This window comes from Hibiscus syriacus, unplaced genomic scaffold, assembly GCF_006381635.1.
Source record: "Hibiscus syriacus cultivar Baekdansim isolate YM2019G1 unplaced genomic scaffold, ASM638163v2 tig00002025_pilon, whole genome shotgun sequence".
Lineage (NCBI taxonomy): Eukaryota > Viridiplantae > Streptophyta > Magnoliopsida > Malvales > Malvaceae > Hibiscus > Hibiscus syriacus.
In genome coordinates, this window is record NW_024061904.1 from 18,210 (window position 1) to 43,238 (window position 25,029).

Consider the following 25,029-nt stretch of genomic DNA (forward strand, 5'->3'; position numbering starts at 1 on the left):
GAATTTTAATCAGTCAAATTTAGACATATCGATTTATTTATTGCAGTCTTATTTATGTTATTTTTGAAATAAAAATAAATAAATTCCAATATATGATATTTATAAACATTGATAAGTTCTAAGGTGCTAAATAGATTCTAGTGATCTTTTTGATAATCAATAAAAGTAAAATCTATACTTAAAATTTTTATAATATTTTCAAAGATGAATCATAAGATGATTATAATAATATATTGATTTATCTTGTTTATTAATGTAAGATATTATTATTTCTATTTTTTTATTATGTATATAAATAAATTATTTTGGTAGCTATTTATGCATGTGTTAGAGAAAAACATATTGGACTGACTCACTATAAGTATTTTTCTTGGATTATTATGTAATAGTCGCATCACTCATATATGATTATCAGACTTGAGATCATCAATCTCAATATTGTGAATTGTATATTTTGATACGATCAAACGTTCATTGTAACTGGTTGTACCATTTATACTAATATTGAATACACCATAAATGAAGCACGAAATTTGGTAATTTCGTGTCATTAAAGAAATGAATTAATAGTTTATGATTTAGTCCCTAGTGTGCTATGTAAATGCTATTGGAATTTAATTTGAAGTTTGATTGAGTTGTAATTTGGTATCATGCATGTTTTTATTGATATGTGATAGCTTAAGTTTTAAATTTTGGACATGACAAAGCATGAAGTATGTGAAAAGATGAAACTTTTGTATGTTTCAAATTTGCTCTTTGTTAATAGTAACATATATTTTTCATTGCGTGTTCAAGTTGTATGATGAATGAATTTTTTTTAATTTCATTCTTGCTTTAAAATAGAGAGATTTGACATCCTATGTCAACATTATGTTTAAATTTTTACGATCTCAAAAAAATGAATTTGAATAATTTTAAAATATCATACATAATCTAAGAGTAAAAATTCGAACAAATTGAACAGATAACTGATTAGTCATGAAAATGAAAAAAGAAATTTGGATACGATGATAATCAAGCCAAAGGGTGAAGAATTATGGAAGAGGAAACTTTGGGTATTCATCAAAAGAATGAAAGGAGAGGAAAAGAAAAATGTTGAAAAAGATATGAAACAAAACAAGGGGGGCATAGGCATAGGCATAGGCATAGACATGTAATCAAGTGAGAAAATAAAGAAATAAGATTTTGATTTGAGTAGTGGAATTGAAATACTTACTTTCCAACAACACATCCCTTATTTTGAGGCCATAGCACGTGAGGATGGGGAATCCAAATTCTGCCCCACTTATACACCTAACCAAACCTAAATTAAAACTTTATTTTAAAATAAAAAAGTAGGGTATTAAGATGTAATTTAATGTTGATGTAGCCATGTAGGGCCTAAATTTCCCGTAAACTACTAGTTTAGTAGCAGCAGCGAACCAAAATAAAAAAGCTAAACGGCGCTATTGCCTCTCCGTCTCGGCCTTCCCTATTTTAAGGGCGCTGCCTCGGGAGTTTCCCCCCTTGGAATCTATACACGTTTTCTTTGTCACCACCTCAATCAAATTCCTTTCTTATATTATTTACATCTCTTTCAAAAAATTAATAACACCCTCTCAACAATTTCTAAAAAAGTTTGGTTAAAAACTTTTAGTTAATATTTTTTTTCTTATTTTTTTAAATTTAGAGTCTAATATTTATCGGGAACAAAATTTCTCTTTTCTCCTCTTTAAATAGAAATGGTTCAAAAATATATATCGTGTTATCAAATTTTACTCTTTAATATTGGTGGAGGAGTTGTTTTATTTTTTTTAACAGATCAAGGCTCTTGTGCATAATTCAATTGTAATTAAATTAAATTTAATCCATCAAAATACACTAATTTAATTATCAATGAATAAATGAATTTAGTTGAAAAATAGGTAATATATTTCTAATTTTAAGTTTAAATTTCATTAGTGGTCCATAATTTTTAAACAAGGGATCTCAAAACTCTTATTTTTGAACCTGAGACTTCAAGGGATAACAACAATTCTTAATCACTTAGATCACAACAATAAACCCAAGTTTTATATCTTAAATCGAATACTAGACACAAACCATATCCGCATTCTGCCTTATCACTAGTTTTAGTTAATTTGTTTCAAGTTTATGTAATGTAAACTGGTTTGACATGTACTGTCATTTTACCTTCTAAATGTGTATTTTCATTTCAATTCTAAATGTGCGTTGAATTATATTTTATTATGTTTTTGTTTAAAGCTAGTCATTGCAATGTATCCAAATTAATCAAATTATTGTCTAAATTTAGATTGTTGTTGATTCAATCGAAATGTTTTTTTAATCTAATTAATTCAAAAAGTGACCAAATTAATCAAATTTAATTAGATTCAGGTAATTCGTTATATATATTTAGTTCAATTAATGATTAAAAATATTAAATATTCAATTAATATTTATTTAATTCAATTATTAATTAAACCATCAATTTAAACGTTCCTATTAAAATCTGGATTGGACTCAATTAGGGTCCACAAAAGATGGGCCTTATCTGGGCTGGGTCGAGCTACTTCAGAAGGCGAGGCTTATCATCTATAAAATAGAGAATGTCACCTACACAATGTTAAATTTTTTTAGTTTTACATAGATTTAGGATAGTTGGATGAGTTAAAATAATTATAGAAATTAACAATAGGAAATGAGAATATATTCACCGGAAAAAAATGAATTAATCTTAGTTATCTATTTCCACTTATCCAACAACAATCCTAAATCTGTACAAAATTAAAAGAATTTATATTGTGTAAATAGATCCTAACCCATAAAATAATATTAAATTATATTATGTATTCCAATTCAACCTCTTTGATAAATGATAAAGCCCTAAAACGCCAAATGCCGACGCGGATAGTCTAGTGCTTTTCCTCTTTTTGCCTCCAACATGTCAGCCTCTATGGCTTTTACGATTCTGATCTTAGCCCCACACTGCATTTGGTTTAACAAATCCCCAACCCATATAACTTGAAACGAACCCATTATGAATTCCTCATACCCTTATTTTAATCATGAAAATTAGCTGCCTAATTCATAAAATTACTATGTGATATAAGTGACTATGTGAATAGTCATGTAACTAGGTTGTATAGGTTGCCGATTTAAAATTTTTATTTGAAACTAAAATTCATAAGTCATGAATCATGATTACTCATGTGATATTTTTATCCCGAGTTTAGTTTTCGGGCCAGGTGTTACAATTGTTCACTCCTACCTTGAAATTGCCTGTTGTACCTTTTATTTTTTGGATACTTAATTGCCTGTTGTACTTCCAGTCATCTCCTCGTATCATAATTCATTAACCCTCAGTCATGTACTATCTAAAAGTATGATGTCATCACCCAGACACCCTCCGTCCTTCACTCTCCTTCGACTATGCCTCGTCCACCTTTCAACTGACCACAATCCATTGCTTCAAATCACACATCTTACCACCACCATTCTCTCTTTTCCATTCGGCTATAGAGTTTTCTTCGTACGTCGCTCGCCCTTATTGCAAACCTCCTGTACATGTAATTGTACTTTATTATATAAAATGTTAATCCGAGAAATAAAATAATAAGTGAATATTATTATTGAACTCAACAAAACAAAATAAATGCAAAATTAGAATTTAGGAACATGTAATTTTTCTGAGTATTTCCCTGTTTCGAATTTCTATGTTATGTCTCAAATTGTGCCTCAACTAACCTATATAGAGTAGAGAGGAAATTAATCAAAATGCCTTAATCTTTTGGTGAAGAGTTAAGACAATTTGATAAAGAGATTTGTTGAAAAACTAATAGATATAATTGAGTGGATGTAATTTTAAATCAAGAAATAAGTCTATTCATCAAGTGAGATAACTTATTATTAATAAGTATATTCACAAAGTGATATGACTTATTATAAATCACATCAAATTTATTCAATTAATTTATTGTTTTCTAACGTAAATTTGTAAGGAGCATTGGTTGGTTGATTAATTATATTTGTTTTAATGAAACTCTAAAATCAATTTATAATCTTGGCGCATAGGTAGCCACTCAAATTCTAATTTAGGTGAGTCCGTCAATTCTAACTTTCTGATTGGTCACTGATTACATGTATATTGTGGTTTGGATCATGTTGGTACCATTGCGGCTGTAGATCGTGAAAAGGCTCTGATTTAGTGAAAGTATACCCAATTGAATATGTATTCTGATTAAGGTACTATACGTATATAAGATAATGTATCACTTCTTAAAATTCATAGTACGTTGTCTGCCTGAAGTGAATATGTATGCTTGTTTTGGCGGATTTAGTCATATGTTTTTGTCTTTTATTATGCTTTTCAATTCTGAATTCCGTTTTACAGCTTTTTTTCGACCACATTCCAAGATAAACAAAGAGTTGAAGGTTGAACCTTTGGCTTTACCATATGTGAATCCAAAATCTAACTTCATTAACTGAAAAATAAATTTCCGAAACACAAAACGAAAGCAAAGTTTCGAAAATCAATTTGTCAGAAAAATGTTCTTCAAAGTATATATATAATTAAAAAGATTATAGTAGTCAAAAGGAAGAAAAAATTAGTCATTTCAATTAAAATATATTTTAATCTTAGTAATTAGTTTGATTTTAATAAAAGATAAAAAAAATAAAGTTCATAGTTTTTGTTTACGGTAAATGAATTTTTCTTATAATTTATTTTTTATTAAATTATATATTTTCTCGGTATTTGAATTTTTATTTCAAAGTTAGTACCTTCTAAGTAGGTTTAAAGAATTTTGTTCTTAAACTTTATGGTTTAGTTTGAATCCATGATATTTCATCTTCTTTTCACCGTTTTTATTTACTTTTAAACATATCCATTTTTGACATTGTACTTTTTCGACTTCCATCAACGGCCAATCACTACCCATCATTGGTCATTTTTCGTTGTAAGATTGGTACTAAAATGTTCATATTTCACTCTTCTTTTTTCGCTTAAGATTGATTTTCGACGAAACTCGCTCAAAATCAACATGATTTTATCCGACCTAAATTTGATCCACCAACGACATGACCTAAAGCCCATTCGAATTTGAATTAACTTGATATTTAACTAATTCGACATAAATTGTTTTGACTTAAACTAATATTGACCCAACCTAAAATTAATCCAATCTGAACCCAAACTAATTTGAAACCAACTTGACAATGACTCAAATCCGATCCGACTCAAGTTGAACTATTGAAATGATCTGACATAACTTGTACCTGATTTAGTTAACCTAACTTGAAACTCATTCGAATACCTAATTTCATATCACTACTACTAGAGAACCTTGAATATAATAACGTTGATATCTTTAACGGTTCTTTATTATTTTCAATTTTTTATTGAAAACATTTATTTACTATAAAGATGATTAATCCTATAATTTGTCGCGAAGCTTAATTTTGAAAACTTGAACGCGACACTTCATTGATTTATTTATTTAGTTGTTTTATTTTGTGGAGCACCAAAGAAAATAACATTTACGTTTGTTGTGTCGTTACCGATGCTAAAAATGATAACTTAAGGTTGTTTAGAAGAAAGAAAAATAGAAGATCAAGCAAAAGATATGGGGATTATTTCTCAATGTTGTTTGTTTTCTATGTTGGGTTGAATCCAAGTTGGGTTGGCCCACAATAAGTACAAATATCTGTTTCATGAATTGCAAATTGCAACAAGTGCTTATTTTTAGAGAGATCTTGATTTGGCATGTCCATTACGGTAACCACTTGACCTTAATTTAATTTATCATTTGTAGACCTCATTATTACTTTAATTTTCATAATACCAAGTTGTTTAATAAGTATCAAAATACATGTGTATATTTTTTCTTGTTCGAGTCATTTGAGAAGCTATAATTTTAACCCTTATTTCCTCTTTTAGATCGACAGTCAATGAATTATGTCGTCCATAAGTTTCCATCTCTCATCACTGGGGTTCAGAAGAGAAAGTCTTGATGGTGGAAGAAAAGTCACTTCCCTTATTTGCATAATTACAAACTTCAATTGGATTCTCAAACATAAGTTCTTCTCATTCTTCTTCATTTCTCTATCACATTCAAACCCAAAATGATTTATACTATTATTATCATTTCCCCAATTTTAAGATTAAAGAAACCTAGTATGTTTGAGAATTTTACCACTCAGTTTTGGAATTATGTTCAGTTTCTTCTTCTTGTGATTAATATTGTCAAAGTCAGAGATCAAATTAGAACTTAAATTTTTGATAACCGATCACATCATTAATTTAACATGAGTTAACTGTTCAGTAATCAAATTATAACTAATTGGTAAACTAAGTGACCAAAACGTAAGATTTTAAATTTCAATTATCGAAATTGAAACAATCAAATTTTTATATGATTGAACAAAAAGAAAACTTTTATAAAGAGAAGTCATGAGTTAAAACTAGCTTCTTCTTCTTCTTCTTCTTCTTTTTATTGCAAAAAAGTAGCTTTTTTTAGTTATGGTATTAGCCATATGATGCTTACAAAAGTACTTTTACTTGAATACTAAATATTTAATAAAGTAATAGAACTTGAAGCTTAGTTCATTCGGTTCATACATATACATTTAATAGATAACATCCAATGGACGAGAGAATTTCAATATTTACAATTCCTTCCTTTATTTTAAAACTAAGTTTTTTCTTTGAAAAAATGTTCTTTTTTATGCTTTAGTATGACAACTGCGACTCGTCATAATTAATTTTTTATATTTACATGTATTATTTTAATACCTAAGTAGAATCACTGAATTTCGGAAAAGTAAATCAGTTTGAATTAAATCAAGAGGAAAGGACAAGCTCAAATTGGACAGGACAAGTTCAAATTGGACAGGACAAGTTCAAATTGGACAAGTTGCTGCATAATTTTATATTGGTAATAGACTCGCACTTGCTGCTATCAGCAAGTCATCATTTACTGTTTCAGGTTTTGGAGAGGCAAAAACGCATTACCGGCCTAAACATGTAAGATCAACTTTACGGCTATATACAATTTAATGTTGTCTTTTTGAAGGGGAAAAATTATTTAATAGTTCCTTCTTGTTTTTTTTTTTTTTGAAGTTGTTGAAGGTAAATTGCAAGGTCAGGTCGGGTAAGAATTAGCAAAGCGTTCTTGTTTGTTCAAAACCATTCTATTCATGTTTGATTGAAAATATTCTTTTAAGTTTAAAAGCATTAAAACATTACATGTTTTAGAAAATTTTGACATTTAAAAAAATATCATTCCTCGATCAACTAACCATATAATCTTCGATGAATTTAGTATTATTTTATTTACGAAGGTTATTCTTTTTATAAGTTATGGGTTTAACTAATTGTGTCTGTAAAATGTGTATATTGTTGAAAGATTAAGAAAATTTAAAAAAAAATACTACTTCATAATTACTTCAAACTACTATAAAAACTTCAAAATATTACTATTTTCTTATCATAAAAAAGGTTCGTAAAAACTAGTAACCAATTAGACGATGTAACAAGAGTCCATCAAGCTAAATAAGTATTTCTCTCATAGTAGAGTTCAAACCCATGATGTCATAATGTCATAATACATATAGGACATATATGACAAGTGAGGTATCCAACGGTGCAAATTTAGAAATTAAAAAATGGGTACAAAATTTTAATATTTAATTTTAAAAAATAGATATATAGTTTCTTTTTATTTTCTGATCACTATTAACAAATTAAACTAAATTTAATATTTTTCTCAAAATAATAGAGATATAATTACTCTCCTAGAAAGTTATATACATCCGCCCGTAGTGCCCAAGCATCTAAATAATATTATGCGACTTAAAACTGTCTTTTAAACATTAGAATTCGTGTTTGAAATTTGAATAAATCTAAATCCATTTAGTGAGGTAATTTTGACAACTTTTTGATTTTTTTAGAGTATGAGAGGATATGAGACACTCTATATGCCATATGTGGTGCATGAGATAATATATTTAGATTAAAAATTATATGGAGACACATTAAAAATATAATATTAAATTTATTTGATTTTTACTGTATATCAATCAGTAGATGACAGTTTGAAATTTTTTATTAAAAGTTTTTCTTCTGATTGTACTTTTATTGAGGTGGAAATCTGTTATTATTGTTCAAGCCACCATGCTCGAACGGAAGATCGACAAAACTAGGAACTGTAGGATCTCCCAAAGTTTGTGCTTTGGGCACTATCTCAATAATCAAGTTGTTATTATATTTTATCAAAGCTGAATTCAAATGGTAGTTATCCTACAGAAATGTATTAATTGAACTGTTAGCGTGAAAATCAGTACAAGTATAATAAACTATGTGTTATCACCGGTTAAAGGTGTTAATCATGAATTCTACTATACAAGTAATTAAAGGAGTTGTTATTATATTTTATCAAAGCTGAATTCAAGTGGTAGTTGATCTTAAAAGATTGTACTGATTAGAACTGTCAGCGAGAAAATCAATACAAGTATATAATAAATTACACACTGTCATCGGTTAAAAATGTTAATCAATCATGAATTAAGCGATATAAGTAATTAAACGATATGAACATTCATTATCAAAAGATTTTAGAGTCTTTAAATAGATATTATTTTGCATTCATCCTAGATTTATAATAAAAAGTATATATTCAAGAGTAAAATATTTTAATTTCCTAAATTATCATTAATGAATTTATTAATGGATGTTAATTATAATTAATTATTCGTGCATCAAGTATACAAGTGGCATTTAGGAAAGTACTTCCAAGGTTCTATATGAAATAAAATAAATAGAAATCTCACTTCCAAAGTTATTTTATATTATCAATTGGAGAGCTTAATAACATGCAAGTCACACTCAAATATAAAGGGGAACTTTGATACAAATGTATAGTATTTTAGAGCATAACTTACTATCTTGCATTTTAAACTTTCGGCGATCGTTATTTTTTAATAATTATAAAATAATATTTATTTATATTTTTAGTCATTAATAAGGTACACATACCCTACTGTCTTAATTATTTTGAAATCAAAATATAAAAAAAATAATATTTACATAAATGATTGAGATCAGTTAATAAATTAGACTTTAGACGATTGTTGCTGTAAACTGTTGATGAAAAGAAACATTTCATTTTTATATTTTAAATGAGTGGATCTAAAATCATTAGTAGACCCACGACAACTAGTGAGGACAGTGCAGCGATAATATATATGAAAAACCAAAACTAAAAGTTGGAGATAAAAAGTTTTACTACCAAACAAAGGTTGCTTTGCAATATAATATTCAATCCCTTCCCTATAAATCTTTGGGCACTTGTATTTTATGATTCTCCTGCATAAACAAGGTGCTCTGTCAAACTAAAAAAATCTGCTTCACCAAAGATGTTATTGGTCATCTGGGCAGTTTAATTATCTTTTTTATTATCTATTCCCATCAACTTATGATTGATATACTGGCACTGACATAAATTCAAAGATAAGGTTATTATTATCCTTTTAGCATGATTTTGTCTTACCAATATTACTTTCTTTCCACTTAATAGCTGCTAATAAGGTTAGCTACCTAATTGTTAATCACCATGGACGGACCATGATTATATTCTCCCTTAACCTTTTATTCTATTCTTTTATTTTATTGTCTTATGGGAGTTTCATGCCCTTGACAATACCGATAAGGAAGATTGTACAAAACTAAGTGACTTTAATGGTTAATGAATAATTGTTATTTATAAAGGTTTCGGATTTGAACACGACGTTTAAAAGGGTATTTGAGCGTTTATTATTAAATACTTCAGTTGAAAGTCTTTCGAATATATATTACTTTATAACCACTCTATATTAATCAAAGAAAGGAAAGATAGTACAACAATGGTACTACAAAATTTGAGCATTTTTTCTCTTTTAGTGAAAGAAGTAAAGATTATAAGTAGTGAAAATTGATATTCAAATGGGAAATCTTAAGCTTCCATAAGGCATGCGCATGCCTTGGAATTGAACCATATTTCACTCTTTTTCCCTCGCGGCGAAGCCCACCATTAAGATTTGAATGGACAAAACTGTAGCGCTCATATAGCAATAGCGAAAAAGAAACAGCAAAACTTTTGTTTTACATGGACAGACAAGATGTGGTTTCTATCTTTAAACACAAGGCGCACATGCAAAACTCAATACCAGGAAAAGTCTTTCTTCCAGTTGACTTCGTCACTGCTGAAGTAGAACCCGTCCTCTTTAACCAGCCATGAACATCTGTTAAGAGGAGCACATCTTTGACTGTCTCTAGGGACCTTAAACGCATCGAAACTCCTCCTCTTGGCGTCCCATTTCATGGTACACAAGTAATGAGAATTGCCCCAGATATTGGTCTTGAGTCGCCACCCGTAATCGTCACCTTCCTGGAGGGCACGCCCACCCATGTCCCCATCCTGCTGTGATATGCACCAGATCACCAAAGGAAGCGATGAGTTGTTGGAGAAGCCATTGATCACTCGAACCTCGAACTCCATGCCGAAAAAGTGCCCTGGTTGATGCACGGAGATGAAGATGAGGCCCAAAGCAACAAAAAGCATTAGCAGAAAACGTGTGGAAATCTTCATGTTAGCAGAATAATGGTGCTGAACCCTCTTCTTCAACGACCACCACCTCAATTCTAAAGCAGTAAGAGGCTTTATTGGAATCCCCATTGATACTAGCATGCCTATATGCCAACTTTTATTCCCTTAACAGACCTAAGATGGCCTCTCTATGGTAATTCGTCCTACATACATATATATAAAATTTGCCCACGCATTATCAGGTAAACTTGGATTTATTCCCTTTAAAACCTTGGTGACCACCTTTTCATTCTATTTTCTATTATATTATTTTAAAATATTTTAATTAATAAACTCATTGAATATCATCAGTGTTTAGAGAAAATGTTATCTTTATAAAATTCAAAAAGTTTGTTCTCGCTAGAAGACATGTTCATACCAAAAGATGTGTAGATCCTATACTACTTTTAAAATGAGACTCGTAAAATATTTAATAATAAAACATAATTATAAAATATCAAATTTTATCATATTACAATTGTTTTTTTACAAAATAAAAAAATAAACATATGAAACTAAGATCATGTCACAAAATAACTCTATAATCGTGATATTTTATTTAAAAAGTGTCATTCTCCTAACACCCTTAAAAGTAAAATTTTGACATTTTTCTAAAGTGTGGCCCCCTCAAAATTCGGGGTCGTCAGCAAAGAATGACACATGATTTTATGTTAGGAGGGATGAACTTATAAAATTTTAAGAAGTAGAGAACTTATAAAATTTTAGAGGGGACAAAAACATATCTTCAGTAGAAAATACAAAGAAAATATCTAAAATATATAAAAATTTGAAATTTTTAGGAGGGCGACCGCCTCCTCCTAGTTCATCCCTAGTCACATTATAGAAGGACGGGTGTGCTAGAGGATCAAAATTCAAATAGGTGAGTTTACAAAATATGTGTGCATCTGAACGGTTAGTACCTTTTAATCACTTCATATCATTTAAAAAGTAAAATATTTTAACTATTTGATATAATTAGATAGATTCAAATTGAATTTTATTAATTTGAAACATTCATTTTATACATGCATATTTGTTTTTTATTAATTTTAAAATAAATTATTTATTTGTAGGATTATTAAAAGCAAAATGGAATGAAAGCATGCTGGAGTCAAATCAATTTGTCTGTTTTCTTTTGCCTTCATTGTTGCCAAATGGGACAATAGACCAAAAAAAATGGTGTGAAAACAAAGAGCCAGGTGCGAGTTGTCGCATCAGCAATACTCCAAGATGAAAACACCACTTTGCAATATCATTGGTTACCTTTTCTTTTATAGTTTTGTCTCCCGAAACTTGTTTGCAATACTTTTTTACTCTAAGATTCTTGTACCAAAAAAATAAAAATAAAAATAGAAATTGTCAAAACACTTCAATTGTATTGTAATTTCACTGTTGAAAAGTAAACTTCATTCGGGTTAAACTTTATTTCCACTTTCATCTTGAAAATCTGAGGACTATTTTATATAACATCACTTACTTAAGTACCAAAGACTTAAAACCAACTTTGAAGGCTTAAAATACCACTTTAAAGCATTCATATGTGTTTTCAAAACATAGGAATTAGTCTTTCAAGAAAGAGATCCATCATTTCCCAAAAGTAAATAATCATTCTAATTTTAGTAGTTAAGAGATCGATACTTTGCACTTGATTTTTTTTTTTTGAAAAATTAAAAAAATACAAGTTGAATATGTAATTTTGAGCTAAAATCATACACAATTACTTCTGCAGATAATACATATACTTGAATCGTCACAAATACATCAACGCACATCGCAGTCATATTTTACAATATAAAATTAATATTCGAGCCAATTTAGGAATTCAAAGTTGTTATATATAAAAATTTACTTTTTGTGAACTCCTACAGTCATATTTGTTACTTAAGATCGTTTATCTATTATAACAACTTTTAGCATACTACTTTCGTGTTTTGTACCTTGTTCATACTAACCAAACCACAAAATGTCAAGATTTAACATATCTATTCATATGGCATGTCTGAACTTACTCTTGAACAGAACTAACACTAATCATCAAACACATCATGCAATGCACACATATCAATCATCAAAATTCAGCAAATAAATGATAAAAAACCAAAGTCCAATGTCACAAAACATAAATTAAATTTAAGTAGTAAAATGTAAAGTCCCAAATTGACAATACATCGCTTAAAAGCAATTTTTATATGATTACCACTTTCATTACTATTTTATATAGTACAGTGCAAAAGCTAATATATCAAAATTTAGTAATGCTTTCTGGCGCTGCAACCTTCAGGATAAGAAACAGTAAAAGTCCTATTCGTATATGTATGAACAGCTTGGTTGAAGAAGCACTCACGCACCAAACGATACATTACGAGAGTGACCTTCCAATCCAGTTTGTTCCATTCACAATCATCATAACTCGAACATCTAACATTGTTTAAGAAATTCAATGCCTCCTCCCACCGATCCAAGTGGTTGTTGGTTAAACTTTATCTCTTTTTATTTATTATAAAATAATTTTATTTAAGAAATGTTTTTCTAATGAAATTAAAGTAATAAAATTTAGATTAATCTTATTAATAGTAAAAATAGTTCAGATTATAACTTAAGCTTTCTGTTATCAAAGGATAAATATAATTTAAAGAATCAATATAGGTGATAAAAGCTTGGTTTCCGAACTGTTTCCCCATGCAATGATCTCATTTGAGCCGTCAATCCCCATTCCGCGTTCATATTTTTCTGTGATCATGCTTGCGATCTTGACGCTAATAGCTTCCGCATTTTGTGCCAAAATTATGCTCACGCTCTTTTCAAGGTTGAACGTAGAGTAATTCATGAATTTTGGTCGAATTGGGTATGATCAAATAAAATTTAATAAATACTTGTTCAATCCTATCTTCATCTTTTAACGTCTATTTCACTGTTTAAAATAAAAAATATAAATGATTAGTGATAAAAGTGAATATTGTGTTTTCTAGAGATTTGGTCTACAAGATTACATTATAATCACCTCATATTAATATAAAATATAAGATATAAGATAAAGTAGAAGAGAAAACCCTAAACTATGATCAAATAATCATTTAGATTACTAAATTTTTAAAAATTGTAAAATATAAAATATTTTTGTAATAATTCAATAATTTTAATGATCATTTTGCAACGCCGTGATGAATTTTTTTTAATAATTTGATAAATTTAACAATTATTATATAACTTTTGAAAGTTCATTTGATCATAGTTTAGAAACATACTATGTATTTTATCGAAAAAATATATTGATACTTGAAATAAAACAATTAAAAAGTTATAAAATCATTGTTAAATTTATCAAACAATCATTTACACAAAGTTTTGGTGAGTGGGTCTTTCAATGAGAATTTTCTACATACACAAAATTTTAAATTCGAGACATACTTAAATGATATTATATTGTTTACCATTTGAACCAACTCTAGTAACAATATTGATCTTTAATAAAATTCAAATCGAATTTATGAATATATTTGATTCAACGTAATACAAATCTCAATAAATGGAAATGAATGTAGGTTTAATTAAATGATGAGTTGATGTGGTAAGTAAGAACCAACCAAATTTCGAGAAACACGTGGAGGATATGAAGGGTTGGAAAGGAAGAAGGGTCGATGTAAGTTTGAGGGATAGATGGAAGCAACAAAATCACGTGCCAACGCCATTGCCACTCGTTCTTAACAGCTCGCTATGGGGCTTACGCACGTGACTGTCACCTACCCTCAGCCCATGCGCCCTAATCTTATTTATAGGACCAAAACTCTGCACCACTTTAGTCCGACACCATTGGCTTCTAAGCCCATTTTTGTACATCAGAAAACAAATGGTGACAGTCGAGGAAGTTCGTAAGGCACAACGTGCTGAAGGGCCAGCCACCATTCTGGCGATCGGCACATCCACTCCACCAAATTGTGTTGATCAGAGCACATACCCTGATTACTATTTCCGTATCACAAATAGTGAGCACATGACTGAGCTCAAAGAGAAATTCAAGCGAATGTGTAGGTTTCTTTTCTTTCTTTTTTATAATTTTCTTTTCATCGGATCTTATTTAAAATACTAAATTTTAAACTCTAAACTCGTAGATATATTTATAAAACAACATGAATGAGCTGAACTATGCTCATGATGTTTAAAGATTACGTATATAGACAGTTAAGGTTATTTGGAGTTTCATACATGATTCTGGCATGAACATGAAAGGTGTTTAATGGTACATATATAATTTGACTTGAAAATAGATTAAATCTTGTTAGCTTGTTTCTAGAAAAGCATATGATGGAACAATTAATCAAATTCCTACAATGCCACAAACTTGAAATAAGATAACGCTAACAACATTTGCCACAAAGTTGCACGAAGAATTTTATGTTATGGTGTAAACTTTTTTATTGTGATTAGGTGAAAAATCCATGATTAAGAAGCGGTACATGTACCTAACAGAAGAGATTCTGAAAGAGAACCCCAATGTATGTGCATACATGGCTCCTTCACTAGATGCTAGGCAAAACATGGTGGTGGTTGAGGTGCCAAAGCTAGGCAAAGAAGCAGCTACCAAGGCCATTAAAGAATGGGGCCAGCCCAAGTCTAAGATCACTCACCTTGTCTTTTGCACCACCAGTGGCGTCGACATGCCCGGGGCCGACTACCAACTCACCAAGCTCTTGGGCCTCCGCCCCTCCGTTAAACGCCTCATGATGTACCAACAAGGTTGCTTCGCCGGAGGCACCGTGCTTCGAGTTGCCAAGGACTTGGCTGAGAACAACAAAGGTGCCCGTGTCCTCGTCGTGTGCTCGGAGATTACCGCTGTTACCTTCCGTGGGCCTACCGACACCCACCTAGACAGTCTTGTGGGCCAAGCATTGTTTGGTGATGGTGCTGCTGCTGTTATAATCGGTGCAGACCCGGTGCCCGAAATAGAGAAGCCCTTGTTCGAACTAGTCTCGGCGGCCCAAATGATACTGCCGGACAGTGATGGTGCCATTGATGGTCACCTCCGTGAAGCTGGGCTCACATTTCACCTGCTGAAGGATGTTCCGGGGCTTATTTCCAAGAACATAGAAAAGAGTTTGGTTGAGGCATTTCAGCCTCTGGGCATATCCGATTGGAACTCACTTTTCTGGATAGCTCATCCTGGTGGTCCAGCCATACTGGACCAAGTAGAAACCAAGTTAGCACTCGAGCCCGAGAAGCTACGAGCCACGAGACATGTTCTTTCAGAGTATGGCAACATGTCAAGTGCTTGTGTGCTATTCATTTTGGATGAGATGAGAAAGAAATCAATGGAAGAAGGACTTCAGACCACGGGAGAAGGGCTTGAGTGGGGAGTTTTGTTTGGGTTCGGACCTGGCCTAACCGTTGAGACTGTGGTGCTCCACAGCATCGTCGCTTGAACAAATCATCATGTAACCTGGTTCCACTTCACTTTGCATTTTTATTTTACTTTTTCAGTTTGTTTAAAATGCTGTGTGGTTTATTTGAAAGAGTCAAACTCCTTTTATTTTTGTTACCAGATGAAAATAAAATACTACTGCTATCAATTTCGATTATGGAACAACCAACTCCTTTATTTGAACTCCATCTAAGATCGTTCAAAGTTCTAAATTAAATATAGAGAAAGAGCCAATGTTCCTATAATAACCAAACAACCATCATCACGAGCAATGCCACTAGCCCATGCATTTCTTATTTATGGTATGGATTATTACACGTGATCGTCTGGGCTATAGTAAACATAAGTAAAATGCATGTCCTGTAAATAAGTCTGAGTTGAATAATGTAAAACTCAAAGATAATGTGGTTGGTTTTAATAATATTTGAAAGAGGGTGAATAGGATATCCAGGCATTCGAGTATTTCTCCTTTACAACATAAAGAAGAAAATAATTGATAGAAATATTTATCTACCGTAAGATCAAACCATATCCTATACAGACAACCGAGATGCAAAAGCCTCTCCCTATCCTAAACGGCTAGCAAGGGGAGGAGACACATGTGCACTAAAAATGAAGGGAATTAATATGGATCAAATCTATCAAGAGAGTCAGGACAACCCCATTTAGCAACGCAGCAAGAGCAGTAGGACGGAAATCCAGACAGATCTAACATTTGAAGCCAGGGCAGATCTACGGGATAACGATAAGAACCAACAAGAAAACGATACCGAAAACAATCAATTTCTTCTTCATGTTCTCAAGCCACATCTTTCTTTTTACATTAGTCCATTGTTTCCTGAAATCTTGTGCCTGGAATTCAGGATCATGTCACATGCATCAAATTGTGCAGCATCTTAGGTATATCAAGTTAGATGCTTCATGCAGTCCAGGGTATCAAGAAACCATACAAGAAAGTCACATGAAATGCAGTTTGAATAGGAGTAACCTGTGAGCGAAGGTTTTCGGTTTTATCGACCAGCAACTCGATCTTCTCACCACGGTCAAGGACCTGGAGAAAGGCACATGTTACTAAGTACAGAACACAAACAACATCTAGAGTCAGAAGCTGCATTACCCTTGACTTCGGAAATTTGAGCCTTCACTTTGGCAAGTTTGCTGATCTTCTCGGTTGTCCGGCACAATATTGCATGTGCTCCTTCAGTTTGGACCTATAATGTATAAAGAGCTAAGCATGGCAACCAAATGTAAAAAGGATAATTCTATAGGAAGAAACATAGAGTGAGAAATACCTAAGTTCTTTATTCAGGCTCTTAGAATAGTGTTTGCAGCCTTCCCTCCACCACATCTCCTGCTGAAGTCTTCCTTAATTCTTTCCAGAAATGCAATTGGAATTTGCCTGCCAGCAGATTCAGAAGCAACCACGCAGTAGGCTGCAGCACCAAATATATTAGAGAAAACCAAATATGAAAATAAGCACTCATTTCTTGATTATTTGCATGTACATGCACCCACAAGGAAGCAAGAAAAACTGCATGCAGAGGCAATTGTACACGAGACAGTGACCTGGATATGCCTAATCAAGAGGTACAATTGCAGGATGTGACCCTTGATGGAAAAGATGAACATGAAAAAACACGTTGAAAAACACGTTATTAACAATGAATGGAAAGTGCTTTTTAGTTTTCTCCATGTTTGATGGTAGTAATGTCTTAAGAAAATCCCTTTGCTTCCCAACATCATTCTCTACTTTCTACATTGAAGAACACATTTTGTACTACAACTACCAGCACAGAGCTCATTTGCAAGTACTGTCATCAGTGTGAATCCAGATGCACAACACATTCCCATGCTTAAATGAAAACAACAAGACAGACATTTAAATTCGTAGAAGGATAGGAAATATCAATTAAATGCAGCTTCCAAAGCGGTAGAGAAAAAGGAAAAGCATAGAAGCAAAAATCAAAATAAAGCATACTTCAGTTCATAATGCTCCTTGTAAATTGTAAAGAATAGTGACCCCCTAAATGTTTCATTAACCTCAATTTAGACACATCTCATTGATGTACTAGTTTCGGTCTCCCTTTCATTCAAAAAGAAAGAACACGATATTATATCCCAGATTAATAAAACTATTCCAACTGTTGATAAGCTTATAATGAGACATTGTCTATTCAAACAGAAGAAGAAAAGTAAAGAATATCCCCCCTTCGTTCACCTCACATTTGTATACGTAAGGAACGTTGGGCATGTTATATGATGATGAAAAGAATCAAAACCACACAATAATGGCCGCAAACCTTCTTTCTTCGTAAGGAGCATTACTGAGCATATCCAACATTCAAGTGAATCGAATAATCTATCCTCGCAAACGAACAAATGTAAATAGTAGACGAATATGCACACATAGAATGATTGAAAATCAAGGAAATCAACATCGACAGCTCGTAGAAAGAGAATCCAAAAAGTAGAAATGTAAAACAACAAAAACCCAACAAGAACACTTTCTGTAAAACAAAACTACAAATCCCAAATCCAAAACGTGGCAATAACAAGAACGCATGTCGATGTTCATATTTGAATCATTAAATAATCAACCGAAAAATAAGAGAATCCGTTCATCACACTAATTTGAGGTACAGTGACGGAGTGACGAAGTTAGAAATATTTTTTTAGGATGAACACACTATATTACCAACATAAAATTGATACTCCGAGAAAAAAATAAATCCGCCACTGGGTGGTGTCAAACCAATCGAATAACACGAAGCAAATGGAAAACAACGTACAGATAAAGGGAAAGAAAGAAGGTAGAAAAGCGAAGGGAAAGAGAGAAGGTTACTGCATCCATTTTCAACGAGGTAATTGAAGGTGTGGCCATCGCAATTGTAGGTAAACTTGTTGTTGGAAGTGGGGAGCTTCTGGAGACATTGAGCGGCGATGCTTGTGAAGTTACCGGTGAACTCGGTGTACTCAGCGAGGATAACCGTGCCACGAGCGACGAAGCTGTAGATCAACGTCTGTTGCCCCATCTCTGAATAAAAGAAGAAGAAAAAAAGCCTAACCCTATAATTTTGAGAAGCAAAACTTCAACACCCGGACTATAGAAAATGAAAATACAGAAAGAGAAGAGTGGATGGGATTTGGACATGAAATGATTAATTTGCGTAATTGTAGTTAATTGTGGTGGTTCACCAAGGATTTGAGAGAATTACGCGGGGTTTTTTTTTTTTTACAGATTTTCAAACCGGGGACTGGGCTGCTACCAATTCCAACGGTCTTTTCGGCCATATATATATCACGTTCATTCAAGATTTTAGCTTCATGACAAAAGTATAATTATAGACTTCTAAATTTTTATATGAATTTTTATTAAATTTTGATTTTTTTTTTTATTTTAATATGCAATTTTTTATTTAATTTTACAAATTATTAATTATATTATTAACATATTATCATTTTAAATTTATATATTATATAAATAACAATTTTATTTATTTAATGTTAGATTTTATTAGACTCATATTGTATAAAATATATAATTATCAAAATTTATTTAAAAAATAATTTTGGATAGAATGATATATTTTAATTCATTAAACTCATTTTTAATATCTAAATTATGGTATTGCAGCTCATCGCTTTAGTATGTTTTAGCCATTTAATGGTCAACTTCAACCAACTTATTACACCCAATACATAATTTTTCATTCAATCCTTGTTTTCGCTCTCTAACTAAATGGAATTCTACAAGAGTAAGTACATCTGGTCGGATAGTCAAATTATTCATCTTTATTCTCTCATATTATTCCCTAAATTTTAGACTCACTAAGAATATTTCCATTCCTTCTCTTTAGAGTTCTCTCTTATTCTTCTTCTCTCTCTAGGTAGAATTAGGATTAGGATTTATTAAAAAAAAGAGTAAACTTCTTACTATTGAATCCGGTTTTGCGAGATTTTGGGTGTTTGGGGTTTTAAACTACCACTGATTACAATATTAGGAATTATGTTACATATTAGTTTTGCCCCCTGAAACGAGAGGGTAGTCCTTATATAAGTATATTTTTATTATTTATGTTCCTCTATGATTTAGGATCATTTTAATATTTATATTTGGAATTCGTGATGGTTACTTTCACTCTCATTAATGTAGTTTCTAAGTTTTGAACATAAATTAATTTTAAAGGTAAGTCTGATGTGTCTTATTATTGTGCCAAACACTCTGATATTATTATATATGTAGGCAATTGTAATTTCAAACTTTTATTTGGGGGAAGTACAAGGTACAATGGAGAAAGTGGTTGAACTCATTTAAAGCTACCGGTTGGAATTGGCATCATTTTGGTAAAACGACCAAAAGCTAAAACAAGTCATTATATCAGTGATGACTTTCTTTCTGTTAATGTGAGTGAGAGCACAGCACATGAAAGAATTATTAATCTTGGCTGGCAGTGGCAGAGAAACAACACAACCAGGTGAGCATCAGCTTACTGAAAACGAAAATCGCTACAATTACTGAACCAAAAAGTGAAAAAAAATAAAGGCAAAAGAAAGGTATGAATATAAGAATAGTAATATAAAAAAAAGTACAAAGGATCGTTTCCAATAAGAAAAGAAAAGAAAAGCGAAAAAGGTAATAAAAGGGAAAACGTCACTGCTATTGACTATTGCATCATCTCTGTAAAAAAAGTCTTTAAATAACTCCAAACTTTGACATTTATACTATTGCTTGTTTGACAACGCACAATTTGAAAGCAATAAAATAAAATTCACCTATAAACCCGAAAGACAAAAGTGTAGGAAGAGAGACCAAGATTGACGCAGGACAACGCTTGTGTACCTGCTTCTAAGACCATTTTTTTTTATACTTGAGTTGAAGCAGGCGGAAGGTTGACAAAATAATGACTGTAAAAAAAATGTACACTAGACTCAAAATGTGTGATGATGCAGGTAGATAGGGAATATGGATATTTGGTTGGTTGGTAGTGCTTTTAATTTCCTTTTGAATGATGGAAAAGGAGATTGGGTGCTAACTAGCATTGCCTGCCTCGGCGGCAGGGTAGAGCACCGGCATTGGAAGTGATGGCCCCAACCATGGCGGAGGACTTGGCCCCCAAGCTTGAGGCCCTGGCATAGCTGGCTGAGGCTCCAGCACCGGACGGAGTGAAATATGCACCATTTAGAAGCAGGTCCCCTTCTGACCTCCAGTTCCAGCTCTTCCACTGGCCTTGAGCAGTATCCACCCTCTTGGTCACCTCCTTTGCGAATGGATTCGTCGGAGCTGCGTATCTGTTACCCTGGCTGTTTATGGTAGGATTTGCACTTCCACCAATGGCATACATTTCCCAGTGAGTGTAGTCGTTGTTTACCACATGGAAATACCCATGCCTACACCTTGGCATTCTCTGTACTAGCCCCTCTCCGAAATGGTTGTAGGCGATGGTCACTTGCATCTGCTTGTCCCTTGTGTAAGAGTCGCTGTGACCCAGCAACATCACCTCGTTGTGGTGGGTCATGTGGTTGTTGGAGATGGTAATGGCGGTTGACCCCATGACAGCATCAACAAGACCATCGGCACAATTAGAGAGAGAATTGTGGTCGACCCAGATGTGACTCGAGCCAAAGATGGAAATCGCATCTCCGTCGGCCATCGTCCTCCAACCGAAGTGAGAGGGTGAGCTTCTCACCATGGCATTGCCTGTGGGCTTACAGTCATGAATATGGAGACCATGAACAATCACATTGGTAACGAACTGGATGGTGATACATGCCCCGTTAGCAATATGAACATTCACCCCACGACCATCGATGGTCTTAAAGCTGTTGACAAGCAACTCCTGCTTCAACTTGATAACCATGTCCCTCTTGAACACAACCCAAAGGGGCTGCTCCTGGATCACAGCATGACGCAAGGTCCCGGGCTTGGGGTTAACAGGGTCATCATCATTAGGGTCAGTGACGACATAGAAGCGTCCATCACGCCCACCTATCGCGTTCCTTCCGAAACCGATGCTGCAGTCGGCAAGTCTCTTCCGGTTCTTTTGCCAGTTGGGGTCACAACGCCAGCAGTCATCAATGGGGTTACCAGTTCCGCAGGAGAAGTACCCCAACTCCCTCCTCTCAGTCACATTTCGAATGTTCCTGCCATCATTTGCATTAAGATTATTGAATGTTAACAGCAACAATCATTAAAACATTATAATTTGTTACGGTCTAAGAATTTGTAAATGATTGTCGGTGGGGGTAAATTAACCCCAATTTCCATAATAACAGTTTCTCCTTAGAATCCCAGTTGTAAAGGTAGGGTATAGCAGATATAACGGCTAGGAAATGCTGTTCTTTTCATTTTAACCGAAAGAGACAGTTTGTCTCTTTTAGCTTGTCCTTTTTGCAGCAACCACCAAGGACAAGAAAAAATGGCCCAAGTTAAACACCAATAATATCAGAAAACAATTTCACTTGGGCTATTTTGTTCTTTATTAGTGTTTCGAGCGAAAACAGTATACTAATTGATTAAGACTTTCAACTTAAAATGTTCATATGCTCTTTTATATATATATATATATGGTGTCCGAACTCAAAAATTTAAAAGATAATAATAATGCTTTAATCATTGAGATGGATTAGTTCATACTTTTCCTTAGAATTTGAATGTACAATAAATAAAAGATAGGAAAGTGGGGTGTCATTATTTATGGGAGAACTAAGCAAGATAAGATTATAGTCATGCGGTGCAATGAAACTTTAGTGTGTTAATAGAGCTAAAAAGTGTATCATTAGGGCATTTCTTAGAATAGGAAACATTGGACCTTCAAGCACGTGCAGTGAAATGATAGCATTAGCATGGGATTGGATAGACTCGTGATGTAACAAGAACTGTAATGACCGTGTGCCAATTAGACACGGATGCAATGCAGTAAAATAAAATTGTCATTATCAACGGATAAGGAAATGAATGATTTGAGTTTTTTTTTTAATTATAAGATAATATTTATTTTTTAAAAATTCAATTATTGATAATATGCACACTTTTATATATATAATGAATCGAATTCAGAATTTTTAAGATGAAGAATACTCCTAAATCGTTAAATAAATAGATTGATTTTGAGATATTGATTCCTTCCTATCAGGTTTCCATCGCTATGTAATTTGTAACTCTTAAAATGTGTTTTTCTACTCCCATAAAAAATGGAACAAATTAGAGGACTCACATGTAGATGCTGGCCTGGACCTCGGCTGCAACGGCCTCTGGATCATCCACCGCATGCTCATTCCACCTGAAATCCCAACCCAAGTCTAAATTAATAATTTCCAATATGTTTATATAAAAATATGTAATAAAATCTGTAAACGTACACGTATCACTTTTTAGAAGCGAGTACAAAACTACACTATGGATGACAGCAAGTACACTGCTCAAAGAGACTCGAATCTATTCTACTGTCCTCCAAGACCATTGCAAAAGCAGTTCGAGGGAGAAACAGAACCGCGGCTCGACCCTTAGACCGGATTTCGTTAACTAACGAAACAATAAAAGAAGGAATCTGAGTAAACAGTTATGATCTAAGGATCTGGATCTCCACGGCTTGGATCGTTCTTTTATTGTTAAACAGACCATGATCCAACGGTCTAACCACAAGAAGAACCGAAGGTGACAAAACGAACGGCTGAGATGATGGCAAATAGTAACGGCACCTAAATTGGCAAAAGTGAAAAGGAAAAAAAAACTAGTGTTGGTTAAGATCTGCAATGCATTTACCTAGCTGCCATTGTTGAGTTTTTTGAGCTCTGCTGCATCTCCGTCTCCACATTGCTGTGAAAATAAATGAAAAATTGAGATTCAAGGTATCTGGTAATGAAGTTATTAAAATGAAAACTTCATCCCCTCCGAGAATGATACTAATTTTCCATATGATTTTTCAAGATCTAGACAATGAAAATTCTATATAATTTGGATTCTATTTCTCTACAAAATGACATAATGTAGGTTACAATTTCGAAGGAAAAAACCTCAAACCCAATAGAAAAAAAAAGAAAATTTACAGAGAGAAAGACTTAAAGCAGAGATGAAGATAGAGAGAGATGGAGAGACCTGGAAGATCCGTTTGTCCGTAGAGTGGCCGTTGCTCCAGTAAGAAACAAAAACAGAACAGCTAAAGAAGCAAAGACCCATTTCTTGGAAACTGTCATTGCAACTTTCTCACTATCCAAACAGACAATCAGAAAAACTGGAGGAAAATAAAAATAAAACAGGGAAAACTGAGATAGAGAAAAGAGCCAATGAATGGAAAAGAAGGAGACGCAGGGAGAGACAGGGTGCAAGCTCCAAGAAAACGGCTCTTATAGAGCCACGAACAAAAAAACCTACTAAAATAATAATTAAAGAAAGATCAAGACGACGCCGTTTCAAACCAAATAACCTAATAAGTCACCTAACCGCCACAAACTGTCTCCCAACCATTTCACCACGATTAAACAATTATAATTTCACTATTTTATCCCTGGGGTAATTCCACGTCAGATATTACGGGCGTACGGCTGGAGATTGGGAGGGGGAGCAGAATGTCATAGTTTCCTGCTGAATTTGCGGCATTAATTAAATCGTTTTAATTAAGCATAATAAATAAACTGAATTTATTAATTATTAACATTTCTTAGATCAAATCAAATGATAAAAAAAGACTTCTTAATTTTTAAATAATATTTATATTAAAAATATTTTAAAAATTATCTAATCATTTAAGGGTTGAATTCAATTTAATTTCCCAATACAGTAACTTGTAATATTTTAAAAAAATAGTCTTGGTGCTACTAAATAACGTGTGCGTCAATCACGGCCATAGAAAATGAAGGGAATTTTGACTCCGAACAAGATTCAACTAAAAGGATACGAAATTGGTATCCATTTCCTCTATCTTCACATGGCTGTTAGATATGATAATAATTATTAATATGTACCCACCCACCGGTTGATATATTTTTTTCTAAGCTATTTTTTAAACAACTTTT

General features: G+C 32.7%; 3 protein-coding genes and 1 pseudogene across 3 annotated transcripts; 1 reads left to right on the plus strand and 3 right to left on the minus strand.

The window, feature by feature from the left end:
- Positions 1 to 10,017: 10,017 nt before the first annotated feature.
- On the minus strand, positions 10,018 to 10,780 carry LOC120137430 (S-protein homolog 6-like). The gene has a single exon (XM_039153182.1). It carries the CDS (start codon positions 10,701 to 10,703, stop codon positions 10,176 to 10,178), a length of 528 nt encoding a protein of 175 aa, XP_039009113.1. The 5' UTR covers positions 10,704 to 10,780; the 3' UTR covers positions 10,018 to 10,175.
- Positions 10,781 to 14,412: 3,632 nt separating this feature from the next.
- On the plus strand, positions 14,413 to 16,174 carry LOC120137471 (chalcone synthase 2). Its single transcript, XM_039153205.1, has 2 exons — positions 14,413 to 14,626; positions 15,027 to 16,174. The coding sequence occupies exons 1-2, from the start codon at positions 14,449 to 14,451 to the stop codon at positions 16,016 to 16,018; spliced, it is 1,170 nt and encodes a 389-aa protein (XP_039009136.1). The 5' UTR covers positions 14,413 to 14,448; the 3' UTR covers positions 16,019 to 16,174.
- Positions 16,175 to 16,725: 551 nt separating this feature from the next.
- Positions 16,726 to 19,049, minus strand: LOC120137448 (annotated as a pseudogene).
- Positions 19,050 to 20,665: 1,616 nt separating this feature from the next.
- LOC120137438 (probable pectate lyase 1) lies at positions 20,666 to 24,314 on the minus strand. Its single transcript, XM_039153185.1, has 4 exons — positions 24,113 to 24,314; positions 23,780 to 23,833; positions 23,232 to 23,297; positions 20,666 to 22,158 (listed from the first exon to the last, which is right to left on the minus strand). Exons 1-4 carry the CDS (start codon positions 24,208 to 24,210, stop codon positions 21,051 to 21,053), a joined length of 1,326 nt encoding a protein of 441 aa, XP_039009116.1. The 5' UTR covers positions 24,211 to 24,314; the 3' UTR covers positions 20,666 to 21,050.
- Between the last annotated feature and the right edge of the window lie 715 nt (positions 24,315 to 25,029).